The 27,668-nt window shown below is 35.0% G+C and overlaps 1 protein-coding gene across 1 annotated transcript; it reads left to right on the forward strand.

Annotated features, from left to right (window-relative positions):
• Positions 1-1,078: 1,078 nt before the first annotated feature.
• OSTN (osteocrin) lies at positions 1,079-26,937 on the forward strand. Its single transcript, XM_047098952.1, has 3 exons — positions 1,079-1,177; positions 4,300-4,514; positions 26,853-26,937. Exons 1-3 carry the CDS (start codon positions 1,079-1,081, stop codon positions 26,935-26,937), a joined length of 399 nt encoding a protein of 132 aa, XP_046954908.1.
• Positions 26,938-27,668: the final 731 nt, after the last annotated feature.

A 27,668-nucleotide genomic window follows, 5' to 3' on the forward strand; every position in this document is an offset into this window, starting at 1 on the left:
ATATTACTTGGCAATCAAAAAGAATCTTGCCATTTGCAACAACGTGGATGGGACTAGAATGTATTATGCTAAGTGAAATAAATTAGAGAAAGATATATGATTTCACTCATATGTGGAATTTAAGATAACAAAACAGATGAACATAGGGGAAGGAAGAAAAAGAGGAAAGCAAACCATAAGAGAATCTTAAATACAGAGAACACACTGAGGGTTGCTGGAGGGGTGTTGGGTGGGGGGATGGGCTAGATGGGTGATGGACATTAAGGAGGGCACTTGGGATGAGCACTAGGTGTTATATGTAAGTGATGAATCACTAGAGTCTACTGAAACCATTTTCACACTATATGTTAACTAACTTGAATTATTTTTTTAAATAAGATTATAAAAAAATCATTTTTTAAATATTTCAAATGCCAGTTTTAATTTTTATATTATGTTGAAAATATACTCCACTTGGTACTTTGTCATTTTTTTTTGGTTTATTGTATCTTACAATACGGAGTTTTTCAATTTTAATAGAATGAAATATGACAAGCATTTCTTTCCTATAAGATGTGCACCTTTTGAATATTACTTAAGAAATCCTTACACAGCACAATGACGTAAATATATTCGCCTATTAGATATGTGGCGTTTTTGAAATTATGAATTTAAATGCTTTCAGACACAGCACATTTTCTCAGGTGCACCACAGACCTCACTAGATCTTATTTTCTAAAACCTGACCAATTTCACACATTTCCCCTTAGGTATGCAAGGTTGTAATCCTTGGATTAGATACTCAAAGAATAAGATTACAAAAAACTAGATTTCTCAGACTTTAGTTAGTCTGAATTATGATTATAGCTATATAATCCCAGTCTAGGTTTCCATGGAAATGATGCCTTGATAGAATTCATTCCAGGAGACTGATAGCTTCTTTTAAGTATGATTCAAGTTTTGCAGAGATGCACTCCAGCACAGAGAAGCTGAATAATTCGGTTTATCACCTGCATCTAACAAGCTTTACAGGAGATTTTGTTTTCTATCGTTATATGCTAAACTAATAAATATTGACCATGATGTATGTGACCCTCAGATGCTGGACGGGAGACTGGCAAATGCACATTTTATTCTGGCTGTGACGTTGATGCTATGGAGTTCAGGAAAAGTACGCTCAGTGGATGTAGCAACAGAGGTAATGGAAACTAGCTTAAGGGACCATATATTTTTTATGATCATAAGCCATTTCTACTAATGTCAGAAGCAGATACTGCTGACAAATAGATGCCTTAATAACACAAAACTGATGAAAAAGATATTTTTTTCTACTGTCTTGACCTCACTGTAAATTCAGAGAAATCCAACTGAATGTCAAAAAAAAAAAAAAAAAAACCTGGAAGTAATAAGTATTAGTATTCTTTGAAGAGAAAAAGCATAAAAGAAAATTCATAATCATTTCAGTCATATTTTTAACTAAATCAATTACATCAAGATGAAGTGCTTTTGTGTGAAATTTGAAGGTGTTACGTGTGAAAATCTGAGTAGCTTTGGCCAAACTTTGTATTACGGTACAAATGTTTTCTTGTTGCCATGACTAAAGCACAAATAAAAAGAAATGTGAGGACATCTCCACACAGAGAAACATTAATTTGGCTTATTTGATCTTATTAGAAAATAGTCTCTGTACTTCTTAAATAACAAATGAGAGCCTCAAATGCATTTTACCAAAGAACAAGTTTTATATGAGTTCTATGATTTTTTTTTCCTGAGGATTAAGAACATCTTAAATTTTTTAATGTTTATTTTCGAGAGAGATAGAGAGACAGAGCATGAGCCAGGGAGGGCAGAGAGAGAGGGAGACACAGAATCTGAAGCAGGCTCCAGGTTTTGAGCTGTCAGCACAGAGCCTGACATGGGGCTCAAACTCACGAACAATGAGATTATGACCCGAGCTGAAGTCAGAGATGCTTGCTTAACTGGCTGAGCCATCCAGGCACCCCATGAATATCTTTAAAAAGGAAGAAAACTCTGTTTTGTATGGGTGTCAGTTGAAAGAATGATAACATTTTTTTTGGAGGATGCTTTGAGAGATAATAAAAGATTTCCTATCTTTGTCCTTTGAAAGTTTTGTCTCCTGCTCTTTAGAATTTCTTTCTCATAATAGCATCCTTCCCTTCCCCAGTGTCTATGTTGTCAAGCTTTTGTAGGGAAGTGGTAGATGTTGAGATTTTAAGAGGAGTTTAGAACACATTGTGGAGTTTGCAATGCAAATAACAAGAGGTATGAGATATTTCTTATTTTATTTCTACAAGATGGGAGTGTGTTTTGGAATAATTAACTTCATGGCAGTATTCAGATAGAATAGAAAAGGGAGAGTTAGAAAATAGAGAAGCAGGTTATAAGATGATTAACAATGTACACTAAGCAGTGAAGAGGAGCTGATATAAATCACTACTGATGAGAATACAACAGAGCAAGAGAGGGGTGCCTGGGTGGCTCAGTCCGTTAAGCGTCCAACTGTTGATTTAGGCTCACGTCATGACCTCACTGTCACTGCCATGACGTCACTGAGCCATTGTTGGGCTCTGCATTGGGCATGGAGGCCGCTTAAGATTCTCTCTCTCTGGGAGGGAGGAGGGAAGGAAGGTAGAAAGGGAAGGAAGGAGGGAGGGAGGGAGAAAAGGAGGGAGAGGTTTTTCAGGAAGAACTGTCCAGACTTAGTATAGATTTGGTTGGTTTAAGAAAGAAGAGGTTCAATAGATTGAGTGTCAGACTATATGTATTTCACAAGAAAGTTGCTGGGGCCAATGATGAAAAGGCTGGAAAATGCTACTCTTTCATTTTACTGGGGAAAATGAAGAACATAGAGAATGGAGGAAACAATCTAAGAAGAAAGGCAGAAAGTGAAGAAAAAGAATCTTGCCAAGAGCAAGAGTCTGGCACAAGGAGGAATGTGATTAACAGGGGGGCAGGGAGGAGGTCCTGGAGCTGATTTCTTCCCACAGGGGAATATTCTCACTTTCTTAGAAAAGAAGTAATATCCCCTGGACTCCACAATGACTAGAGACTATTAATAGGAACATTTTTTTAAATGCTGTGATTGGGCTTAGGAAAGGAAAAGACAGGCTTCATAAATGACACCCACACTTCTATGACTTGAATGAAGTGTCAAGTGCCAATACGTGAAACAAACAAATAAGAAATTTCACATGAAAGGATAAAGTCATTGGGATATTTCTGACTCACTGTAGACGCTCATTAACAATGTGGTATTATTGCTTGTGAGAATGCAAAATGGTACAGCCACTTTGGAAGATAATCTAGTGGCTTCTTACAAAACTAAACATACTCTTATCATATGATCCAGCAATTGTGCTCCTTGGTATTTACCTAAGGAGATAAAAACTTTCGTCCACACAAAAACTTGCACACAGATATTTATAGCAACTTATTCATAATTGCCAAAAGTTGGAAACAAGAGATTCTTCAGGAAGTGAATGGATAAATAAACTAAGATGCATCCAGACAATGGAATACTGTTCAGTGCTAAAAAAATAAAATAAAATGAGCTATTTAAAAAAAAACCCAATGTGGTAATAAATCACATGGAAAGCGATAGTAAGCTTCCTGAGAGCAGAGACTGGATTTTGTTCATTTTTGTGTCCCCCAGGTCTGATGCAGAAGCTGGTACATAGCAGATGCTTAATAGCTTGAATCAATAAGGTATGAATGAAAGGTAAAAAGAAAACAATGTGAGGTTTGTTTTTTTTTTTCAAATTTCATTCCATAAACATACAGAAATCTACTGAGTACAAACTATGAGCAAAACACTGACCTAAGCATTGAAGAGAGCAAATAAAAAACTAGTTTAGACACAGTTATTGCCCTCAGGTTATTCACAAGTTAATAAGCAATACAAATATATTGTAATCAATCTAACACAGGGAAAATGTCATGCGTACAATGATGAAAGAAGTATAGATAAAGCACTATGGGAATGATAAGGACGCAGTTGTTACTGGGAAAGAGTCTAAAAGAATGCTCAGTTAATATACTAAATTTTAGAGACAGACCTATAAATTTTTATTTATTTCCTGTGTGGGTGTGTGTTGTTGTTGTTTTAATTGCTTTTGGACATACCTCATCTCTATGCATTTTTGTTCCCAAACGTCTTTCTCTCGGGAGCATAAATCCACAAGAAATCAAGTTTCATGGCAGGCATGTCAGCTAAAGGTAGCAAAAGCCAAAGGCAGATGGTTATACATATTTGAGGTTTCTTTTTCTGAATGAGTGGAATCACCCCCTCCTGCCCTACAGGCTTTTGATTCTGGAGTCATAGATGTGCAGTCACCGCCCACAGTCAGGGAAGAGAAATCAGCCACTAACCTGGCAGCAAAACTCTTGCTTCTTGATGAACTTGTGTCTCTGGAGAATGATGTAATTGAAACAAAGAAGAAAAGGAGCTTCTCTGGTTTTGGGTCTCCCCTGGACAGACTCTCGGCTGGCTCTGTCGATCATAAAGGTAAACAGAGGTAAGTGAACTCTTGAAGAAGGAACATTTTTATTTATTAATCCTGCCACTCTAACTCCAGAAACAGAATTCCACATAAGAAAAGATGATGAAAACCTTGTAGGTAAACATATTTGTAAACATTAAATGTTTACATTCAGTGTTTTAGCTAAACATTAGGTAAACATTAAATGTTTTAGCTAACTTGTTAGTTTAATAGCATAATTTGGGAAATAACTGTTGAGGAAGTAAAATGACTGCTACAGTATGTATGAATGTTTTTGTCATACTTTCCTAAGGAAGATTTCATTGCATGCACGTGTAAAGTAGTTATTATAAGACATTACAGGTTTAGGAGGTGAGGGGGGGATCTCTGCTACCAGGGGCATCATTTAACACAAAAGTGTTTTGGTGAAATGTTCCCATTGCTTAAAAGATTAAAGAAAACTCCTCAGCAAACCCTGAAAAGAATTTCATCATCTGGCACCCCACTTTTTCATGCACTCATTTCCATGTCCTTTGCTCCTGTCTTACGTGCTTACTTGGAGTTTTAGGATTTGTCACATTTGTCCATGATTCCACGACTTTGCTGTGCTCCATGACTCAGCATACAGGATGCAATTTGCTGGACTTATGTTCTGAGAGTCTCAGAACTACATGAAGAAATAAAACCACCACTTAGGGGCTATAATTTATCCTACTGTACTTAGAAAATAATCCCTCACCTAGGTTTTGAAATCCAGACCCTATTTTAAATAAACAAATATAAATTAATTCAACTTATGTCCTAAGCATTGTGTTGGGTTCTGGTGGAAAAGAGGAGGGAAGTATAGTCTTTTCCCTCAGAGAAATCATATACTAATAAGAAATATGAAAATACTTACAATGAATTACAATGCAAAACAAGAAGAGATATGTTTAGAGACCAATGTATGAAGAAGGCCATGGAAATCCAAGGAATAAGTGAAATTTTAGAGGAGAATATTTTGTGCCTCTTAATAAATGTTATTTTTTTGATTTCTGGATCTTGCAACATAGTCTAGTAAATAATTGAAAAATCAATATATAGATGTTATATGTAAATATTTAAATATAAATTTATAATAGCATAAACACCATATATACTAAACACATATTGCATCAACACCATAAATACATATAATCCATTTTGAGGTTTCATCCTAACAATATCTTTAGGAAGTATTATAAGAGGAGACTATATTGGGAGATATAATCTATCTAACACAGCTCAGCTTGCAAGAAATAAAGGGAGATTGGCAAGTATTTAATACCCATTTGAACAGATTTTCACATATAAAGGCTACAAATAAACTATTATAAACGTTTAAAAAATTAGGGAATATTGTTTCCATGAGCACTTCTTGTAGAAGGATACTAAGTGAGTTTCTTTGGACATCTGGAATGACTGGAGAGATATCATGATAAGAATTGGTGGGACCATAACTGTATAATTTAAGAGAAATGAGGGTTGCAAGGAAAAGAGTGCCATGTGCTATGATTATAGTATGACAATATAGATTCATCAAATATCTAACAATTCAGGAACAGTAGTGAGAGCATATACAATTCAGAATGAATTTTGATTATTTCATGGCTATTAATTGAGAATCAAAGTGATCACTACAAATAGTTACTTGGAAACATGGAGAAGAAGGGGAAAAAAAGATTACAAACTAAGTTTAATGAATATTTTACTGAAGAATAAAAGAAAACAACTGAAGAGAGCAAGGACCAAGATTTTCATATTAAAAAATAAGAAAGAAATTAAAACTTTCTTATAAAAAAAAGAGAGCATAAAAAATAAGGAGTATTGAAAAACTCTATATAAAATATTGGCATATATAAATACAACATTTACAATATGATAGATTCAAAAAATACTGATTATGTCAATAAATGTCAATAGATGTAACTTTTCTATTAAAATGTGAATGTTTTGGGGGTGCCTGAGAGGCTCAGTCAGTTAAGTGTCCAACTCTTGATTTTGGCTCAGGTCATGATCTCACAGTTCATGAGATCCAGCCCCACCTGGTACTCTGTGCTTGCAGTGTGGAGCCTGCTTGAGATTCTCTCTCTCCCTCTCTCTATGCCCCTCCCATACTCCCACTTGCTAGCATGCACACACTCTCTCTCTCAAAATAAATAAATAAGCATTAAAAATAATTAAACAAATAAGTAAAATGCAAGTATTTTCAGATTGGCTGATAAAGGGAAATCCAACCCTTTTCTGTATTTAAGATACACAACTAAAAATAAAGATATTTAGAAAGGTTGGCAATAAGAGAATGGAGAAGTTATACCAGGAAAAATTACGTTAAAATAAACTAAAATAAAAGAAATAAAAACATAAATAAAGAAATAGATAAAAATTTAAAAAGAGTGTACCAATGTTTATCAAAGATAAACCACAGGGAATGCCAGGAAATAGAAAGAAACATATTAAGAATAGGAGACTTTAATTCATTTCTTAAAATCCAAGGCCAATTATATATTTAAAATTTATAGACGACATATACAATATAATCCATAAAATGGAATTTGTAAATCTATTTGGAACTCTGAACTTCAATAGAAAATATAGCATCTTCTGAAGTGCATATGGAGTATTCAAAAAATTTACCGTATCTGAGGTGACAAACAAACCCTCTAGGAATTCTAAAAAACAGTATATTAAAAAAAATTCACTGACTGAAACACAGTGTGACTAGAACTTAATAACAAAACTAGAAAACAAGAAGTCATTTTTACCTAAAAGTATAAACCATGTCATTAAATAACTATTGGGCCAAAGAGGAATACAAAATAAAATTATACGCTTTGTTCAAGATAATAATAATGAAAATGCAATATTAGGGGCGCATAAAGCAAATATCAGATAAAAATCATCATTATACCAATAAAAATTAAAAGTAGAAGTAAAGCAAAATGACACACAAAAACATCTAGAAAGAACAGCAAAGTAAGTCAAGAAAAGCCATGAGAAAAAAAAGCAGAAGGTAAGAATAACAACAAAAGCTGAAATCAATGTTTGTAAAGCAAACCATAGTGTATAAAAAATAAATGTAAAACTGTGTTTCTTGAGAAAAATACAAGCCACTAGTTAGCCTAAGCTAATTAAGAAAAAAGTAGAAAGTAAATTCACAAAATTAGAAGTGACAAGATGGAAACACCAAAACAGAGAATCTTTAAAAAGAGAACTACTTTGCTCAACTGAATACAAATAAACTGAAGACCTGGAAAATGGATACAATTTTGGAAAAATATGATTTACAAACATTGACCCCAAAAGACACAAGTAATTCAATTACCATGGAGTTTTTTTTTTAATTTTAAAAGAGCTTGCCAAGAGAAAGTAGATCTAGATATTTTCATATGAGAATTTTACCAAATCCTAAGGTATCAGATAATCCCAAGGTTATCTTACCTTTTCAGATCATAATAAAGTAAACTTTCTAAGTTCATTTCCTGATACAAATATAATATTGATCCTCAAATAATAAACATTACATTCTTAAAAGGAAATTTTAGATTTATGTCATCTATAAATATCAGTACAAAAACCAGAGATATGAAGTTAATCAGTAGAATCCAAAACTTTAAAAATATAATACATCTAAACCAATTGGGCTTATTCCGGGAAAGTGTCACTCAATATTAGGAATTCTTTTAATGTAATCCATCATATAAATAGAGCAATGGAGAAAAAGCATATGATTATATCCTTAGATGGCAGAAAAGGCATTTGACAAAATCTAGCATTTATTATATTTTTTAAAGTACAACAAAATGAGAACTGACAGATATTTCCTTAACATGGTGTGTGCATATGTGTGTGTGTATATGTATTTATGTATACACCTCAGCCCAAAGCCTCTATCTTACCTAATGGTGACATATATGGGAAGTTTTACTAAAGCGAGGAATAGGAAAACCACACCCATCATTTCTACTATAATTTAGAAATGCCTTTAGACAAGAGAAAACATTTAGAGACATAAGAATTGGAAAGAAAAAAGTAAAATTATTTTTATTTACAAATGAGAAACTGGAAAACAAAGATAATCAATGGAAAAACTACTACAACAAAACCCTTTTGATTAAAATGCAAAGTGCATAAATACAGAAAGCTAATAGTACTTCTATATTACCAGCAGAGGTCAGATAGAAGATAGACCTCATTTATAATTGCATTAAAATAGGAATGTACCTAGGCATACAGTTAACAAAGAAAGCTCCTTCCTCAGCCATAAAAAAAGAATGAAATCTTGCCATTCGCAATTATGTGGATGGAGCTAGAGAGTATTATGCTGAGCAAAATAAATCAGTCAGAGAAAGATAAATACCATTTGATATCACCCATATGTGGAATTTAAGAAACAAAATAAATGAATGTAGGGGGAAAAAGAGAGAGAGAGAGAAACCAAGAAACAGACTCTTGACTGTAGAGAACAGATTGGTGGTTACCAGGGAGGGGGAAAGCAGTGGGGGGATGGGTGAAATAGGTGATGGGGATGAAGGAGTATACTTGTTTTGATAAGAAACCGGTGTTGTATGGAAGTGCTGAATCACTATATTGTACGCTTGAGACTAATAGTCCCCTATATTTCCACTAACTGGAGTTTAAATAAAAATTTTAAAAATGTTCATATACGAGCATATATGAGGAAACCTCTGAGAATAATGCTGAAATGCAAACAGTGGATTGAACAAATGGAGGCTCACACTGTGTTCCTGGCATCAAAAGACTCAAAAGCAGAAAAGATGGCAGCTCTTCTTAAGTTAAATTGCAAACTTAACCTAACTGCAATAAAAAATACCATCAGGGTTCTTTTTGGATCTACCTAAATTGATTACAAAATTAATTAGAAAAAAATTAGAAACTAGCATAGACAGAAAAATCCCAAAGAAAGAGGAAAGAAGAGCCCTACTAAATATTTTAATATTTTCCTTTCTTTACAGTAGTATAATAATAGCCCATGGATAGACCAAAGATAAAACCACCACCAAAACAACAAAAACAGAACAGAAATTCAAGAAATAGACACTAACTTTATTTAAAAAGCAGCCTCACATATTACTGAGTGAAAGGATAGATTCTGAATAAATGACTTGGAGATATGGAAAAAAGAGATAAAACTGATCCCTTCTCAAACCATACATTATGATAAATTCTAAAGGAATCAGAAATTTAAGTGGGAAAACAGATGAATCCATATAAGTACTGGAAGCAAACATTGGTGAGTTCTGTTCAGAGATAAAGTGTTCCAAATTCTGATGCAAAATCCAGAAAATCTCAGGAAAAAAATAAGGAAAAACTAGATACATTTGATGTTTACATTTTTTTAAGTTTCCATGGCTACAGGTATCATAAAGCAAAGTAAAAAGAAAAATAATAAATTAGAGAAATGCTTATAAGTTACATCAAAGTGTTAACAATTTTATTATATATAAAGAACTTTTAAAAATTGAGAGGAAAAAGAACAATGCTCAAGAATGAGGTAAAAATAGTTCCTGAAAAAACAGATGTAAATGATGCAAATCACATGAAAAGATGCCACCCATTATCATAAGAAAAAGGCATATTAAAACTTTACTGATATACTCTTCTTGTGCGTATTAAATTGGCAAAAATCCACTGAATAGACAGAATAGTTTTGCTTCTAGATCCTCCTAGTAGGTAGATTTTCAGGAAATATGAAAGACAGAGGAATCACTTCAGACACACAACAGGGATGAAAACAGCAAAAGTCAGATTATAGGAAACTGCAAGACAATCCAGTTTCTCTGGTAAATAAATTACATGGTTTTGAAGAAAAAAAAAAGAGACAGAGGTGAAAGAGGATCCTAAAGATTAAAGCAGAATAAGGCATTTATTAAACAGTCTCAATTTGGGGGAGTACTGATTCAAATAAATGATTTGTTTAAAAAATAATTTATGTGAGAAACAATTGTGAATGTGAGCAGGCACTACTTGATGATTTTAAGTAATTATTGCATACTTTTCAATATGAAAATGGTACTGCAGTTACATTAAAAGTGAGAGAGATTCTCATTTAAAAATTTGATTGAAAGTATTTATCTTAGAATCACTAAATTCTACTCCTGAAACCAATATTACACTATAAAAAAAAAGTACTTATTTTGGATTTGCTTCAAAATAGTACAGGAATGAGAACCGAACAGATGAAACGAGATTTGCCTAATTGCTGATTGTTGATTTAGACTGAGAGATACCTGGGAACTTACTATACTATTCTATTTGGCCAATGTCTAAAATATCCCATGATAAATTGAAGGAAAAAAAACTACACAGTGCAAGAAATAGCAGATTATATCTGGCAAAAGAATAAATAAATTCATCATATGAGAAGACTGAGGAAATGACTTCAGAATGTCAAAAGAGATAGATAACAGAATGAGAAATTGTAACCTATAAATTAACCTAATGGGAGTGTAGGGGGACAAAATAGAACAGAAACAATCACTATTTAAGGAGACGGTGGGTGTTTTTCAAGAATTGTCCAGAAATGCTAAAAAAAAAGATTTTTCATATTTAGCAATAATAACAAACTTTGACTGAAATAACTAGTACTGCTGTTGAAAGATTAAGTGGATTAAGAACAATTATTCTGTTAAGAGAGACTCATGTACGATATGGTTTACAGGCTTGAACATTCAGAGCATGTTCTTGGGAAGGCTCAATAGCATGGTGTGGGCTCAATATCAGATAGAGATAAGGAAGAGGATAGGAAATGAAATTGGGAAAGAGATTTGGGGCTACTCAGGGATGCTGTGTTCAAAATGTAATGCAAAACCCATATAAACTTATAAGGTATCTCTGAAGCTAGATTGTGAAGGTCTTATCCACTGAAAGCCAGAAAGGATTTTAGCAACTGATGATCTTACGTGGTCAAAAATCATAATTATCTATTTTCTTTTTTTCTACCTTTCTCTTCACTTCTAACTACTTCCAGATGTTGGAAATGGGTTAAGTAGAACTAATACATTTGCACGAGAGTTTCCCCATGAACTTGAAAAGTTGAGGAGCTCCCTTAATCTAGACATTTTACCTTGTTTCATATCTGGAATTAAAATCAGAGACAAGACTTTTCTCTACTCTGTGGCATAGCAACAAAGGTGACCTTCAATGTCAGGAGTGTTTTATGTAGAATTTATTTAGGGGACGCCTGGGTGGCTCAGTCGGTTAAGTGTCCGTCTGACTTCCGCTCAAGTCATGATCTCCTAGTTCACAAGTTCAAGTTCCACATCGGGCTCTGTACTGACAGCTTGGATCCTGGAGCCTGCTTCAGATTCTGTGTCTCCCTCTCTCTCTACCCCACCCCACTCATGCTCTCTTTCTCTCTCTCAAAAATAAACATTAGAAAATTTTAAAAAATTATTTAGAATGACCTATACACATTAACAATTTTCCTATAGATGTAATTTATTTATGCATTTTATAATTTTTTTCAATAGTTGATGTCTTAGTCTTTCAAATGAAATTCAAAAGGCACATCTTGTGAGGTTTTTTCAGGATTTATTTTTTTAGTAGGAATTCCTGCTCTTAGTCTCAAAGTAAATATTAAATTTGTCTTATATATTAGAACGGTGGAAAATAATGGGAAATAAGTAATAGCTCGCGCATAAAATATTTATCTACACCTTCTTAAATTTTAAAAGAAAAATAATTTTAGATTTTTTCAAAGTGTAATGATAACTGAAGATTAAAGATTAAAATTTTCAATCATCTGGGGTGCCTGGGTGGTTCAGTCAGTTAAGTGTCTAACTTTTGCTCAGGTCGTGATCTCATGCTTGGTTCATGAGTTCAAGCCCCACGTGGGGCTCTCTGCTGTCAGCACAGCACTACTTGAAATGATTGTTTCCCTCTCTTTTGCCCCTCCTCTGCTCATGCTCTCACTTTCGAAAATAAATAAGCATTTAAAAAGTAAAATAAAATAAATTTTTCAATCATCCATTACAAAAATCATTGTTATCATTGAAATATGTATAATAAAGTGACAGGGAAAAATGAATATTTTCACATATTTAGTATAAAAAGACACAGTTCAGAGTTTTGCAACTATTTTATAAAAAGAAAATCCATAAAAATTATAGTAATTTTGCTTGGGAGGCCACATATAAGGTTAATTGCTGGTCTTTTGTTGTGTTTGATACAATAGCTTTGGTCGATTAATCCAAGTAGCTTTAACCACTTCCTTATTTATTTTTGAAGCTTTCACAAAATTGTGAATTAGCATATTATTTTAACACACTTTCTTGTTGCTTATAAACCCCTCTGGTTTTCATGTGTATGTATCAAGATTCTTTCCTCTCAAGCATGCATTCTCTACCTTCTCATGTTCACCCAGAGAAGGACATAGGTATGAGATCTATTTTCATACGGTAGCCCCAAGATTTCATTCATTACTTAATCCAGAGATTCATAAACTTTTTTGGGTGATGGGCCACTTTGGTAGTTTGGTGAAACCTATGGACTCCTTCTCAGAATATTGTTTTTAAGTGGATAGTATTTGTAAGAGTTCAAAGGTTACCATACATAGAAATAGAATTACTAGAAAAATGTAAAAGTAATTAGTAATATAACAACATATAGGCTTATTTGTTAACATATAAAATAAGTTGCTTTAGAGACAAGTCTAAAAAACAACAATCATTTCAAGTAGTGCTGAACATAAAAGCAATTTCAAAGTTTCTACAATGGCTGAAGTATGATCTGAATGTATCTGTGATTTCTATTTGTGACAAAGGTCTAGGTATTGTGATTTGTTCCCTGCATTCTTATTCATATTTTAACAAGAGGGTAATGAAACTGAAGATGTAACATTTTCCAACATCTATGGATCCCCAAATTATATTGGTGTATGACTCCATATTTAAAAACTGACTTTCAGGCATATGACATGTATTACTTTATTCTCAATTATTGTAAAATATTTATGAAAGAACACTTTTAAATTCTGCTTATGAAAAACTTCATAAGAGATGGAAATGGAAGGATAAATGAATGATTGGGGGGAAACAAAAACAATCAGGAAAAGTCAAACAGAACAATGTCTATGTCAGATCATATTAAAATGAAGCAAAGAAACTATTGGTTCTATTTTGTATAATGCTTAACTTTTTTTCCACCTCAACTTGACACCAGCTTCATTTTCAGATGGATGTGCAAATTACTTTAATTCTCAGGGCAAAGTTAATTATGCTTTGAAGACCAAAGTATTTTCCTAATTCAGTTCATTTGTTTAAAGCCTGAAGTTAATGAATGGTTTTCTCATTTATGCAAGTAAAACAAAGCAGCTATGATTATATCCCTGGCAAAATAGCATCTACTGTCTGACCCTTTAATAGAAGATATACTAAAATTGGCCTGGAATTTCTCTAAATTCCTCACTCCTTCACACAATGCTGAGAATACCTTGTGGGGAAAAAAAGCAATACTAATACTCTGCATTTACTTATTATAAACATTTTTACAACTGTTATTGCTTGCATTCTCTCATTAATATTTTGAGGTCAGCAAAGCAAATAATGTTATTGGGCCAGTCAGGGTTTCTGGAGGAAACAGGCAGCATATGTAAAGTAGGAAAATTGAAGAAGGGTTTGCTCACAACACTTTTTACAAAAGACTGAGTATAGGGGAATCATAATGGATTTATACACTGGTCTGAAGACCATACAGATGGGTTGAAAGAATCAGTGACCTTCAGTCAGAGGGAAGTGACCTTGCAAGGCAGGGGAAATTATCCTGACCTCACTTCCAGTCTCTTTACAACACTACCCATTGCCTACCCCAAACCAAACCCAGAGAGCAAAGGAATTTTTATGTGATCCAAAGAGGTTAACCTCCCAGACTGGATGTCAAATGAGACAAGGCAGAGATTGACTCTGGCAAGCAGACAGAAGATAACCCAGCATAATTATACACATTGTACAGATCCAGGTCAATAAACTTTGCTCCAGTACACTGCTATTATAACCACTTAATTCAAAGAGAAGGACTCCATGGGACAAACTCAGAAAAACATTTTCATTCCCACCCACATGCACCCACCACCCATTCAGTAGGAGTTGTTTCGTACCACTTGGATAAAAACAAAGGCAGTGCTACAACTCTACTGGTCCCAATGAAATAATAAAAACCCCCCTGGTTACTTTTATTAGAAAAACAACCATATTTCAGTCATTTAAATAACTATTCTTATGTCTTAGCCTGAATTATAAATATGATTGAAGTTTCTCCTGTCCCCAGCTTAGGTCCCATTCATGCTGTAAAGCTGCAGTGGGAAGGGGGTTGCTCGTCATCAGTTTATCCTCACCCCTTCCCCTAATACAGTGGACTGCCTTCTGCCTCCCCAGTCTTAGGGATGGCAATGCAGAGAGATAAAGAAAAATCTGATGTGACTGATACTATCATGACCTGGCTTTATTACTCTCTGGCCTCGGTAAATGCTCAAAGTTGATTTTTGTTAAGTCATCACTTAACTCCCTCTGGGAACATTGATATAGACACCCTTGCTTCCTGCAATGTCTCTCCCCAGGCAGGTCAGTTTGCCCCTCATCCTCATCGTCCTTTTTCAGCCTCTTCATTTAACACCACCACCAGCCTCCTACTGAGGTCGCCTGACCCATCACCTCTGGCAGCAAGCCCCTCAGGGAAGATGCCTCTTATAATTAACCTTGGCCAACTCTACCCACTACTTTCTCTGCATCTCCACCACAGAAAACCCATGCCCTTGATTCCGGTCACTGAAACTGAAGCTGTCCTTATAGAACCATCTCTTCATTTCTGCCTAGAACAAATTGTCACAGAGTCTTGCTCTTTAGATTTCACTGACATCGTTCTCTCAGGCCTGCCTGCTTCCACGGGCTTATGTCAAGCTGTCTAAATTGCTTTCTTGAAGCCTTCCCTCTATAAGAGGAGGGAAAAAAACACTGTTCTCCAATAACTCACTCCACAGAAATTCTCCTTCCTCACCTGTTCTATCTCAGTCCTTTTATTGGATTCAAGTTGGGAAAATCAGTTTGTAGGAAACCCCTTTACAAATACTGCATGAGTCTAGCATTTCACTTTGGAATGCAAGAGGAAATACTTGCCACCTACTTCTGTTTTTCCCTCAGCTTTTTGAGGCCACTGCTGAAACTGAGATAGAAAAAAAAATTAACATTCTGGTATATGTTGGGTTTTTTTCCAACCCCTATAATACCCTAAGAAGATATTATTATCTCCATTTTCTTTGCATATTTTCAGGGAGACAAAATGATTTTCCTGAGATTACCAGCTGGAACACTAGATTGTTTAACTCCAAGTCTAATGAATTTCTAGGTAAGCAGCAGCTTCTGATGAAGAAATTGAATTTCTGCATGAAAAAGGCACATTTCCAAGGCCCAGAACAGCAAGGTTCACTTACAATGTACACATTAAATAAATAGTTTTAGAAAAATTTTGCCAATGATATATGAGTTTCTATCCTGAGCCAGACATAAAATCAGACTATGGTTGAGAATAGCAACTGTGGTTTCATTTTGTCAGATACAGTTGCCTTTCTTGATGATAGTCCCAAAGATTAAAGATAAAAATCCTAACACTTCATTTTCCTTCCTAATTAATTGCAAAACAGTACTACAGACCTAGGCCAGCCTGGATCTCATAATTTTTGCTATTTCTTTCCAGCTCTTATTTGGTGATGCCCAAAGAAGGTAATTCAATATGGGCTCCATTTCAGAGTGAGAAACACAGGAAAATGATGCAGAGTATGGTGCCCTATTTGCATGTTTCCTTCCTCCTAATTGAAAAGCCTGGCTATACAATAGGAAATGCTCTTATCAAAATGATCTGGGGCCATTTTCCTCATAACTGTTATATCACTGCAGCTCAACACCACAGATTGAGACAGTCCCTTTGGCCTTTGCTCCCTAGTCTAACTCATATATTTAAAATATTTTCTCCAAAGTGCCAATAATTGATTCTATGTATAGATTTCGATATGTATATCACCCACTCTCCCCAAGAAAGAGAATCCTAGAACACATTTTTGTGTAAACCTATTTGCTGGGTTGAAGTTCCAAAAGCTTCATTAGACCCTCAAAGAGGTTCGTTAGCCAAGCAAATGAAGGTCCTCTCTGCCTTGGCCTAGTACTTTACAGCAGTTTCCAAATCAAGCATGCCTGTGTTACTTTACAGTGACTTCAGTCTTATTTATTCCAGTGCTCATGGTGTGTTTCCGAACACCTCTTCATACACCCATTCCCTGGGATAATACTTCGAAGGTGACATTATGTGTAGTCAGTGCCATCATCATAAATTTAATGGAATCCATTTAAAATTGAATTACCACTTTGAAATAGAATTCCAAAAGTCATACATCAACTTTCTGCTAAGCAAAGTAGCACCTTCTTCCATCCTCCTAAACATATCCCATTTATTAAGCCTCAGATTTCCATGTACAGGACTCTAGTTAAGGAAACACTGGCTTCTTGTCCCCCCCCCTCCCCTTGATCCACTGCTTCCAGAAGAGAAAGTAGCCATTTACCTAATAGGCCAATTTTTGAGGAGGAATTGAGAATGTTCAGTTAATCCCCTTTCTTCCTGTTGTAACTAGATAACCATGACTAGTTATATAAATCTGTCGGATCCAAGGAGGAAATAAATATAAAGAAGCCCTTTCACAAGCAGGTATAAAGGCACATCCTATATTCAGCTTGATCACTGGTACAAATGACATTTTGAAATCCATGCATTGATCATATCTTATTTCTCTATTATTTCTGAATGTGGACTCCGGATGTTATGTATTAGCCCCTAAAAGCTACATCATCATTCACTGGTTGTGGTCCTTCATCCTAATATCCTGGAATCTGAATTTAAAAGACCAATTGCCTGTTTTAAACATGACTCTGTGGACGTTGATGATTTCCCTTTTCATTCTTTACAAGGCTTTGCCGAGTCCTTCATTTCACTGTCCTCCCACATCAGGCCTTCCAAGTTTGTATAGTTATATATGTCCCCCCATAATCATTTCTATTTATGTATGTACATATGTAATTTCTAACCCCAATGTAGGGCTCAGACTCATGACCTTGAGATCAAGAGTGGCATGCTTTTCTGACTGAGTCAGCCAGGCACCCCCTCCTATAGTAATTTATTAATCCTATACCTTAATTTTAAATTGTGATAGCCAAGATTGCAGAATTCAGGGGCCACCGTTTGTTTATTGCTTCCACGTGCTCTGTAAATTGTCCTGGAACCCCTAAATTGAATGTGATCTCTTGTAGAATGCCAGAGCACTTCGAATCTCACTGTAAGATTTCTGTTGCTATGCAGACAAGTTGCCCAAAACATAGCAGCTTAAGACATTCATAAACATTTATGTTCTTGCATAGTTTCTGTGCATCAGGAATCTAGAAAAATTTGCCTGAATGCATCTGGTTCAAGGTCTCTCCAAAGGTTACAGTGAAGAAGTTGGCCAGGGCTGCAGTCATCTGGAGGCTATACCACAGCTGGATTATCCATTTCCAAAAGGACCCACTCAACATGGCTGGTGGCAGGAAGTCTTAGTTCCTCACTGGTGGTTGGCAGTAGGCTTTAGTTCATTGCCACATAAACCTTTCTATAGGGCTGTCTGAGTGTCCTTAGGAAATGGCAGATGACTTCCCTAGTGTGAGAGCCAACAAAGCAGGGCAGAAGCTATAATATTTTTATGATGTAGCTTTGGATGTCACACATTAATCACAATATGCTGTTGGTTACAGAAGTCAACCCTTCTCAGTATGGAAGGAGATGGCATTATGGTAGTATTATTGGGGTTCATGTTGGAGCTTGGCTACTATATTCATCTAAACTTTATAATGTAGTAATTTCATTCTATGTTTTACTAATCTAAATTACTGAACTATTTAAAAGAACATCCCCTGTTAGCCATTACTATATCCTTCCTTTTTGCATATTACTCAAAGTTGCTGGAGTGGCATGTACTTCTTTTTTTTTTTTTTTTTTTTTTATTTATTTTTGGGACAGAGAGAGACAGAGCATGAACGGGGGAGGGGCAGAGAGAGAGGGAGACACAGAACCGGAAACAGGCTCCAGGCTCCGAGCCATCAGCCCAGAGCCTGACGCGGGGCTCGAACTCCCGGACCGCGAGATCGTGACCTGGCTGAAGTCGGACGCTTAACCGACTGCGCCACCCAGGCGCCCCGGCATGTACTTCTTTATAGGGCCTAGCATTTTGTTTTGCTTTTAAGATGTACCAGTTAATCAGGGGCACCTGGGTGGCTCAGTCAGTTAAGCATCCAACTTCAGGTCAGGTCATGATCTTGCAGTTAGTGAGTTTGAGCTCTGCGTTGGGCTCTGTGGTGACAACTCACATCCTGGAGCCTGCTTCAGCTTCTTTGTCTCCCTCTCCCTCTCTCTCCCTCTCTCCCTGTCTCTCTTTCTTTCTGCCCCTTCCCCTCTCACATTCTGTCTCTGTCTCTCTCTCTCTCTCTCTCTCTCTCACTCTCTCACAAATAAACATATAAAAAATAAAAAAAAATAAATAAAAAGATATATCAGCAAATCAGACTGTTGTTTTTAGGGATCATTCTCCACACTCTGATTCTTGTTTCTTTTCTTGAGACTCAAAATCATAAGCAGGATCAGTAAATGCTGTCAACAATTGGGGGAAAATGTTTAAGTTCACATGAAACAACTATTAAAGTCAATGAAGTTCCAGTTCACAAAATAAGCCTTAAAATTTTAAGGCCTTGGTTATCAAATGGAACACATTTTCCTACCATGATGTAATTAAATAACAATAGGATAACCAAAAATGAAGGTGCAAACCTGTTGCTATGAGAATAGCCTTATCTGATCACCAATTTCATGAGAATAGCATTATCTGATCGCCAATACAGATATGGAGAGAACAAGAAAAAATTATAGGACAACCTCATTAATGATTGTAGATACAAATTTCTACCAAAAAATTCAGCAAAACAATCCTAATAATGTATTAAAAAGACAATACAGCATTGTCATGTTGGGTTCATCATAAAAATACAATGTGGGGCGCCTGGGTGGCGCAGTCGGTTAAGCGTTCGACTTCAGCCAGGTCACGATCTCGCGGTCCGGGAGTTCGAGCCCCGCGTCGGGCTCTGGGCTGATGGCTCGGAGCCTGGAGCCTGTTTCCGGTTCTGTGTCTCCCTCTCTCTCTGCCCCTCCCCCGTTCATGCTCTGTCTCTCTCTGTCCCAAAAATAAAAAAAAAAAATAAAAATAAAAAAAAAAAAAAAAAAAACGTTGAAAAAAAAATACAATGTAAGGTTGATTTGCTTTGGAAAGACAATTAACACAGTTAATAGGGGTGCCTTGGTGGCTCAGTTCAGCGACTGGCTCTTGATTTCAGCTCAGGTCATGATCCTGGAGCCATGGGATCAAGCCCCATGTTGGGTTCCACACTGAGCATGGAACCTTCTTAAGATTCATTCTCTCTTTCTCTCTCTCTCTCTCTCTCTCTCTCTCAACAAACAAAGAAACAAACAAAAAATAGTTAACAGATTGAAGAGGGAAAGCCACATCACCCAATAGGTGCATGAAAACACTTAATGAAAGTAAACATCTATTCATGATCAAAATCACTGGTAAACTGATAATAGAAATAGAAGGAAACTTTTTAACCAAGTAAGGGACACCTGTTGAAAAACCTACAGCACATATTTTTATATGGTGTCACAACAACAATTCCAATAAACATGAAACGTCTTTATGGAGAAAATTAAAAAATTATTGAGAAGGCATGAAAGATAACCTTAGTAAAAGATTTTAGAAAGATTCAATATCATAAAAATTTTAATTCTCTCCAAACTTATTTATACCTTAGATGCAATAAAATTCTAGGTAAAACTGCAAAAGAAATTTCCATGAAACTTAAGGTGAATCTAACACTTATAAATAATTGGTCATGAATAAAAAAAATGACCTTTGTCTCCTTCCATAAATAAAAAATAATTTCAAAAGCATTAAAAACATGAATGTGAAAGAACTACAAAAAGATTGTAGGATGAAATAGGAGAATACCTTCATAACATTAGAGTGGAATCATTAATAAAAAGTAAAAATCTTGATAAATTTAAAAACAACATTAAAGATTTTCATAAAAGACACAATAAAGACTAACCACAATTGAGAAAGGATATTTGCATCTGACAAAATCTAATATTCTGAGTAGTTGTAACCCTCCTACAAATCAGTATTTAAAAGAAAAACTAACCAATAGGAAACAGGCAACAGACTTGAACAGACACTTCCAAGAGAAGAAATCCAAATAGCCAATAAACAAATGAAAAGGCAAGAAACTTATTCAAAGGAAGCAAATTAAAACCACAATGAGATATAATTACAAATACATCAGAATGGCAAAACTGAAAGTCTGACAATGCAAGGGTTGGCCTAGATTTGAAACAATAGGAACTGTCATACATGGCTCTTAGGTATGTAAATTGCTATAACAACTTTGGAACAGTCTGGTACTATGTAATATAATTAAGTACAGGCACAGCTGACAATTCTACTTCTAAAAATATACTTAGAGAAATCCTTAAGTGTACATTAAAGTCATCTATAAGAAAATTTTCAGCTGACTAGTACATAATGACAAAAAAGAACATAACTCAATTTTCTGTCTATGATAGAATATCTAAATAAACTGTTGTATGTATTAATTAGTATAATAAAATATTATACAATAGTGAAAATAAACTGCATGTATCAACATGGACAAATATTAAAACACAAAATATTTGCTGAAAGAAGAAGAATTCATATGTTATTTCTTTAAATAAAATTTTAGAACCATCCTCACTAAACAAGAGAGTTTTGAACAATACATACAGATTATAAGGAAAAGTAAGAGAATTATTAGACCAAAATTCAGTCTATAGATTACCTCTGGGACTGAACCATGAAAGATATTCTGTGTGGAAGCAGGAACACTGGGGAATTCAAGGGCCGGTTATATTGTTTCTTAATTTGGTGCCAACAGGAATGTTCATTTTATTTTTCTTTAAACTGAACGTAGATAAATTTATAGACTATTTTGTATGTGTGAAGTGATTCACAATAAAAAGTTTAAATACAAGTTTTCTAACTGCTATTTTAGGGTGTAAAAAATTTTTCAGAAAGTGAATTATCAAAGAATGTAAATGTTTAACAAATCCTATTTTATACAGGAAGTATATTTCAATGTGAAGTTTAGGTTGTATTTAAAATGACCAATCCATTCTCTTTGTATTAGTTTGGCAGGTATTTTGTATCCTTAAACTATTTCAGAATCTTCTAGAATGGAAAAGGGTAGATTAGATAAACCATGTCATACCATTATTTTGTCACAAGAGGGACTAGGTAGTCAGAAAGTACAGTTTTCCCTTTGGTCTTAAGAACACTTATTTCACTATCTTACTATTTATGTTTTATACACTGTTTGTTCCTGTAAGCGTATGTGTCATAGAGTGTAGTACTTGGACATATTTTTCTTATCAGCAAAAATGTTAAGATAAATACTAGCTTGCCATTTTACTTCTAAATGGATGGAGACTGTGTAGAAATTACTTAACTTACTGAGCTATGATCATGTTGTTGGTTTATCTGCTTTATGGGAATAATTGTTTTCATTTGTATTATTGCTAAAAACTGTAAATACTGCATGGTTTTTCATATATATTTCTTTTATTTATTTTTCTTATTTGATTTCAAGGTACATGTGAGCATTTGAAACGTATCCCAAATTTTAGCAAATGAATCAAAGTAATTACAGATCTATGGCTAGAACAAAAACATTCTTATACTCTTGGCCAGGGGTTTTCAAACTCTGCTCTAAGCAGCCTTATGTGGTTCTGGAAGCTCTTTCAGGGGCCACCATATATGGAGAAGGGGCACTTCTTTACTGAGAGTGTTCTTCACTTAACATTCTAGGCATTGATCTCTTTTATAAAGCTTTTATTTGTAGAAATGGTAAACTACAAATTGTTTGAAAACCAGTGGGCAGGACTTATAGGAAAGAATAGTAGAATCACTTAAAATGTGTAAAATGATTTCAGGTGTGTTACCTCATTAGCTTTTTTCAAGTAAAATGTGAGCTTTAACAGCTAATGCATGTCATATTCATCACTCTATCCCCAGTGCAGAGAACAAATACATATGGTTGTGCATAAATCAATAAAATATTACTTAACAAATAAATATGTTAAATAAATAACCAGGCTGGGAAGATAGACAGCAAGAAGTATCTAAATTTTATCAAAAAGGAAAGACAAGCTCAGAATGACAACGTCTTACAAATGCTCACACCATCAATAAGTAGAAGAATCAAATAGAATCTGAGTCTTTCATGTCCTGGTTGCTAATCAAATCTTGGGAAAAGGATGGAAGGAAAGCATATGGAATGAGGAAAGAAGGAAGGAAAAAAAATATTTTGCTTTCCACCATTCTACAGCTGCCTCCTATTTGCTTGAGCAGAAAAAGATCAACTGTGGTAAAGAAAGAAAAAAAATCCTCTTTACATTTATTGGACCTTTATTTTTGAAAAAAAATGCCTTGGTACTATGAACCAATAAATGTTCTGTTCTAATTTATAATGATGCATAGATTGTCATGTTGTCTTTTAAAAAAGCAGAAGCAGGGGCGCCTGGGTGGCTCAGTCGGTTAAGCTTCCAGACCTTGATTTCCACTCAGGTCATGATCTCACTCTTCGTAAGACAGAGCCCCACAATGGACTCCTCTCCCTGCTCATGCGCGACTCTCTCTCTCTCTCTCTTTCAAAATAAATAAATTTTTAAAAATAAATTAAAAAATTAAAAAGCAGAAGTGTTACTTTTCCTGCCACCATCCATCCCACAGGTGCTCTGGGAGGTCAGTTCACATGTGTGGCACTACTCTTTTTCCCAGCTGTCGTTTCCTTCCCCTTCTCAACCAGTCCTTTAAACACCTGGAAGGGGTTGGTTTCTCACTTCCTCTTCTTATTTGTCTGGGACTTCTGAGCACTCTCCTTGACCCTGAGATGGCTTCTCTCTTACCCTTTTCCTGGAGTTATGGTGGGGTAGTCAGTAAAAGAACTGAAGGGTTCAAAGAGTAAAAATTGCATCAGTCTAATTGTTTTATATATATATATGTATATATATATATATATATACATATATATATAAACAAATTGCCCTTAGACATAACTCTAAATCAGACAAACATATTCCTATTTTATTGCTATGGTAATGACTTACCTTAAACTTCTGGACTTAAAACAACACAAATTTATTATCTTATAATTCTATAGGTCAGAAGTCCTATACAACAGTCCCCATATGTCATTCTATACCACTTTTCTCTGTCTCCTTTTCAGTTAAGTGTAGCCGTATGATTATTGCTAGCCACTGTGTAGCCTCTCAATCTCTCCCTGATAGCTGCTCTGTGCTCTCTTTTGCCCAATCTGCCAGCTGGATACAGAAGTCAAGAGGTCAGCAGTCCACACTCCTTGGAGACGATAGTGGAGAATTCATTTCCTGCTTATTCAGGTTGTTGGCAGAATTCAGTTCATTTTGGTTGTAGGACTGAGGTTCTCATTTTCTTCTGAGAACTTCTAAAGGTCACAGCATTCCTTGATTCTTGATCCTTTCCTTCATCATCAATGCCAGGAGTGGTGGGTTAAGTCCTTCTCAGTTTGCAGCCCTCTGACCCACTCTTCTTCAATCATCTTCCACTTTTAAGGAGGCTAGACCACATTGGGCCTACCCAGAAAATCCAGAATAATTCTCTCATCTGAAGGTCCTTATTAATCATATCTGCAAAGTCTCTGTTGCTATGTAAGGTGACATAGATTCTGTGGGTTATGGTGTGAACATCTTTGAGGAGGTCTTGTTCTTACTACCACAAGGAAAATAATTGCTTAAAATAAAAGTCTATAAATTTACTTATATGAATAAAACAAAATAAAAAATAGACATTTTCTTTTTTCAACAGTAATTATTTATAATTACATCAGAATACCTAAAGTACAGCTGATCTACATAATTTCCCTATGATGCTTTATCATTAATTTTATGCTAATTTGACAGATAACATGTTTCCTCATTGATTATCAAGTCAAAAAATACGTAGCCAATGTAGTGTCAAGAAATCCAGAAGTACAAATGATAGACACCTCTTAAGAAGGTATGTTTAAAAATATTTTTTAATGTTTATTATTTTTGAGAGAGAGAATGAGTGGGGAGGAGGCAGAGGGAGGGAGACACAGAATCTGAAGCAGGCTCCAGGCTCTGAGCTGCCAGCACAGATCCTGACATGGGGTTGGAACTCACTAACTGTGAGATCATAACGTGATCTGAAGTCGAACACTAAACCAACTGAGCCACCCAGAAGTCCCTTAAGAAGGTATGTTTTTTAGAAATCTGAAGAATAGAGGCAGAGGTATGTCTAGGTTAAGGATAAGCACTACACATGTTTTTTTCAGCTTTCTCCCCACTGAGCAAACTGTTGTCTAGCAGACAGCCTTATAAAGATCATACAAACAATGCTACCTGCATTGACTAGCAAAACTAAGGGCCAACTTGGAAATGAAGATGAATGTTAATCAACAGAAAAGAAGGCTGAATTAGGTAAAAAAAAAAAAAAAACATAACATGGCGTCATTCTTACAATATCATTTGAGAATAGATCCATATCAGGTTCAATGTCCATTTTTATCATCTTTGTCTACACAGTACAAAGCATAGTACCTGGCTTCTACAAAGCATTAGGTAAATATTAATTACCACCAAATTTATTGTTTTAATTACAATCAAGCAGTGTTTATACAATGTTTTATATGTAAGACACAGCAATAAAAATCCCCTGTGTTTCCATTATTCTCTATACTTTTCAGAGTTTTTAAATAAATTATTTACCTAATAGTGATATGAGGAATGCTGATAAGGTAAAAATTTGGCATCAATAAAAATGAGAGATTTTTCTTCTTATTTTTATTAAATCATTACCCATCTGTGAGTACTTAGTTATAGGTTTTCGAAAGCAAAGGCTGTGTCTGATTTATCAATCCCAAGACAGCCACAAAAATAACCTTATATATAGTAGTTACATGATCAATGATAATAGGAAAAAATAATAGATATTGAAATTTTCATTAATTTTTGGTGTTTAAATTGTGTAGTATATATTGACAATATAATGCAAATAATTAGAATAGAAGCTGTTCAAAACGTTCTGAACAAATCTTTTTAACTCTTTAAGCTGTTGAAAATTGGTTAAGTTGTCTCTATCTTCATTAGGAAGACTCAAAACTTCTCACAGCTCCATGGCCAGTGAAAGTCATGTACTGAGCATTCTGAGACCTCTCCATTAGGATTTTGATTTGATAGAACTAAAGCATGGCAATAACAAATCAAATTAAGATGTTTCTTCTTTCTAAAGAGAGAATTGATAGAACGTACAAGCTAGAAGGTCTCTTGTAGGATTTTTAAACTTTATTTTAAATTTTTTATCTATTTATTTATTTATATTAATATGTATTTTTGGAGAGACAGAGTGTGAGTGGGGAAGGGACAGAGAGAGGGAGAGGGAGACACAGAATCTGAAACAGGCTCCAGGCTCTGAGCTGTCAGCACAGAGCCCGATACAGGGCTCAAACTTGGGAACGGCAAGATCATGCCCTAGGCTGAAGTCGGACACTTAAGCAACTGAGCCACCCAGGTGCCCCTAAACTTTATTGTAATAATGAAGCTTTTTTTTTCCAAACAGTATTTGGCACAGAGACTATGTAACAGACATAGACCATTGTGTACCAAGTGTGTCTGGGTAAAATCTGAGGGAAGACAAGAGAGATGCACTTCACATTCAATGTTGGCATCAGCACTTTTCCTCTCCCACTACCATTTTTCCCTTGAAGAACCATTTTGAGGCAGAGATTGGGGAAAACCACTGACAGACTTCAATCTTCTTCTATTATCAAACGAATACACCAAGATTTGAAGAGAGGAAGGGACTTACCCAAGCTAAACACCTAGCAAACTGATATGCTAATAAGACCCAACTCTCAACTGCACTGTTTGGTTTGGATAAGTCATTTAATTTCTCTAAGCTTCTGATTCCTCAGATGTGACATGGAGGTAGGTATACCCACTTTAACAGATGTTGAAAGGATAAGAGATAGTGTCTGGCATATAGTGGGCACTGATGAAAGGTAACTATCATATGTGTGCCCACTCCCAAAGACAGTGCCCAGATCTGCAAGAAATAAAGGAGCAAAAGTCATTAATTAATAACTTGGACTTCAGCTTAGAAATGTTCTACGTGGTTTATTACAGGAAAGTAGTAGATCATCCAAAAAGGCGATTTGGTATCCCTGTGGATCGGATTGGTGGAAACCGTCTCTCAAATTCCAGAGGCTAATTGATTCCAACTGTGAGTACCATTTGACAAAGTAACAATATATGCAGGCTTCTGATTAATGTTTTGCCATGGGCTAATTGATTCAGTTGATTTATAAATTGCCCTTTTGATTTCCTAGGTTATAAAATAACTTTTTCAACATTTCTGTACTCAATAATATATTGATGCTAAATAACTTAAATGACATTAAAGAAGCAAAAGAATGTCCGAGATATATTTCACCATAAAAAAGATTCAGTTATTCTCCCAGATTCTTATATAACTATTGAGTATTAATATGTGAACAATGGTTAAAATTCTAATTGATGTAATAAATCACCTTCACATGTACATAACTGTGTGCTAATCCCTCTATTATGAAGAAGACACATTTCAGTGACACACACCATTTTGTTGCCAATAACTACATTCCCAGAATTATGATAACATGGAACATAGGAGAGCAAATGATGTAGCAGAAAGAGTATAGGCACGGAATCAGAGCACCTAATCAAAATCCTGGTTCTGTCATCATTCATTATCTTGTTTCCATGAAGATACCTTATTTCTCTATGTCTTGTACACTGAGATAATAACACGGTGATTGTATTGTGATACATAGTGTGGTGTTGTGAATATTAAATTAGATGCATATAGTAGTCTATAATGTATTAGACACATAGTACATGCAAGTGATAACACCTTAGATTATAGTTCTGAAAATTTACTCTGCACTAGACCCTATACTTAGT

The sequence above is a fragment of the Lynx rufus genome, unplaced genomic scaffold (genome assembly GCF_022079265.1).
Source record: "Lynx rufus isolate CCGP_SWC_20201006 ecotype Redwood Valley unplaced genomic scaffold, mLynRuf1.p SCAF_5, whole genome shotgun sequence".
NCBI lineage: Eukaryota > Metazoa > Chordata > Mammalia > Carnivora > Felidae > Lynx > Lynx rufus.

Bases quoted from the DNA above. Each gene is read 5' to 3' on its own strand.
- OSTN (XM_047098952.1), top strand. From the start codon at position 1,079: ATGCTGGACGGGAGACTGGCAAATGCACATTTTATTCTGGCTGTGACG. The intron at 1,178-4,299 runs GTAATGGAAACT...CCTGCCCTACAG, and splicing joins CAGTGGATGTAGCAACAGAG to GCTTTTGATTCTGGAGTCAT. The intron at 4,515-26,852 runs GTAAGTGAACTC...GGTTTATTACAG, and splicing joins GATCATAAAGGTAAACAGAG to GAAAGTAGTAGATCATCCAA.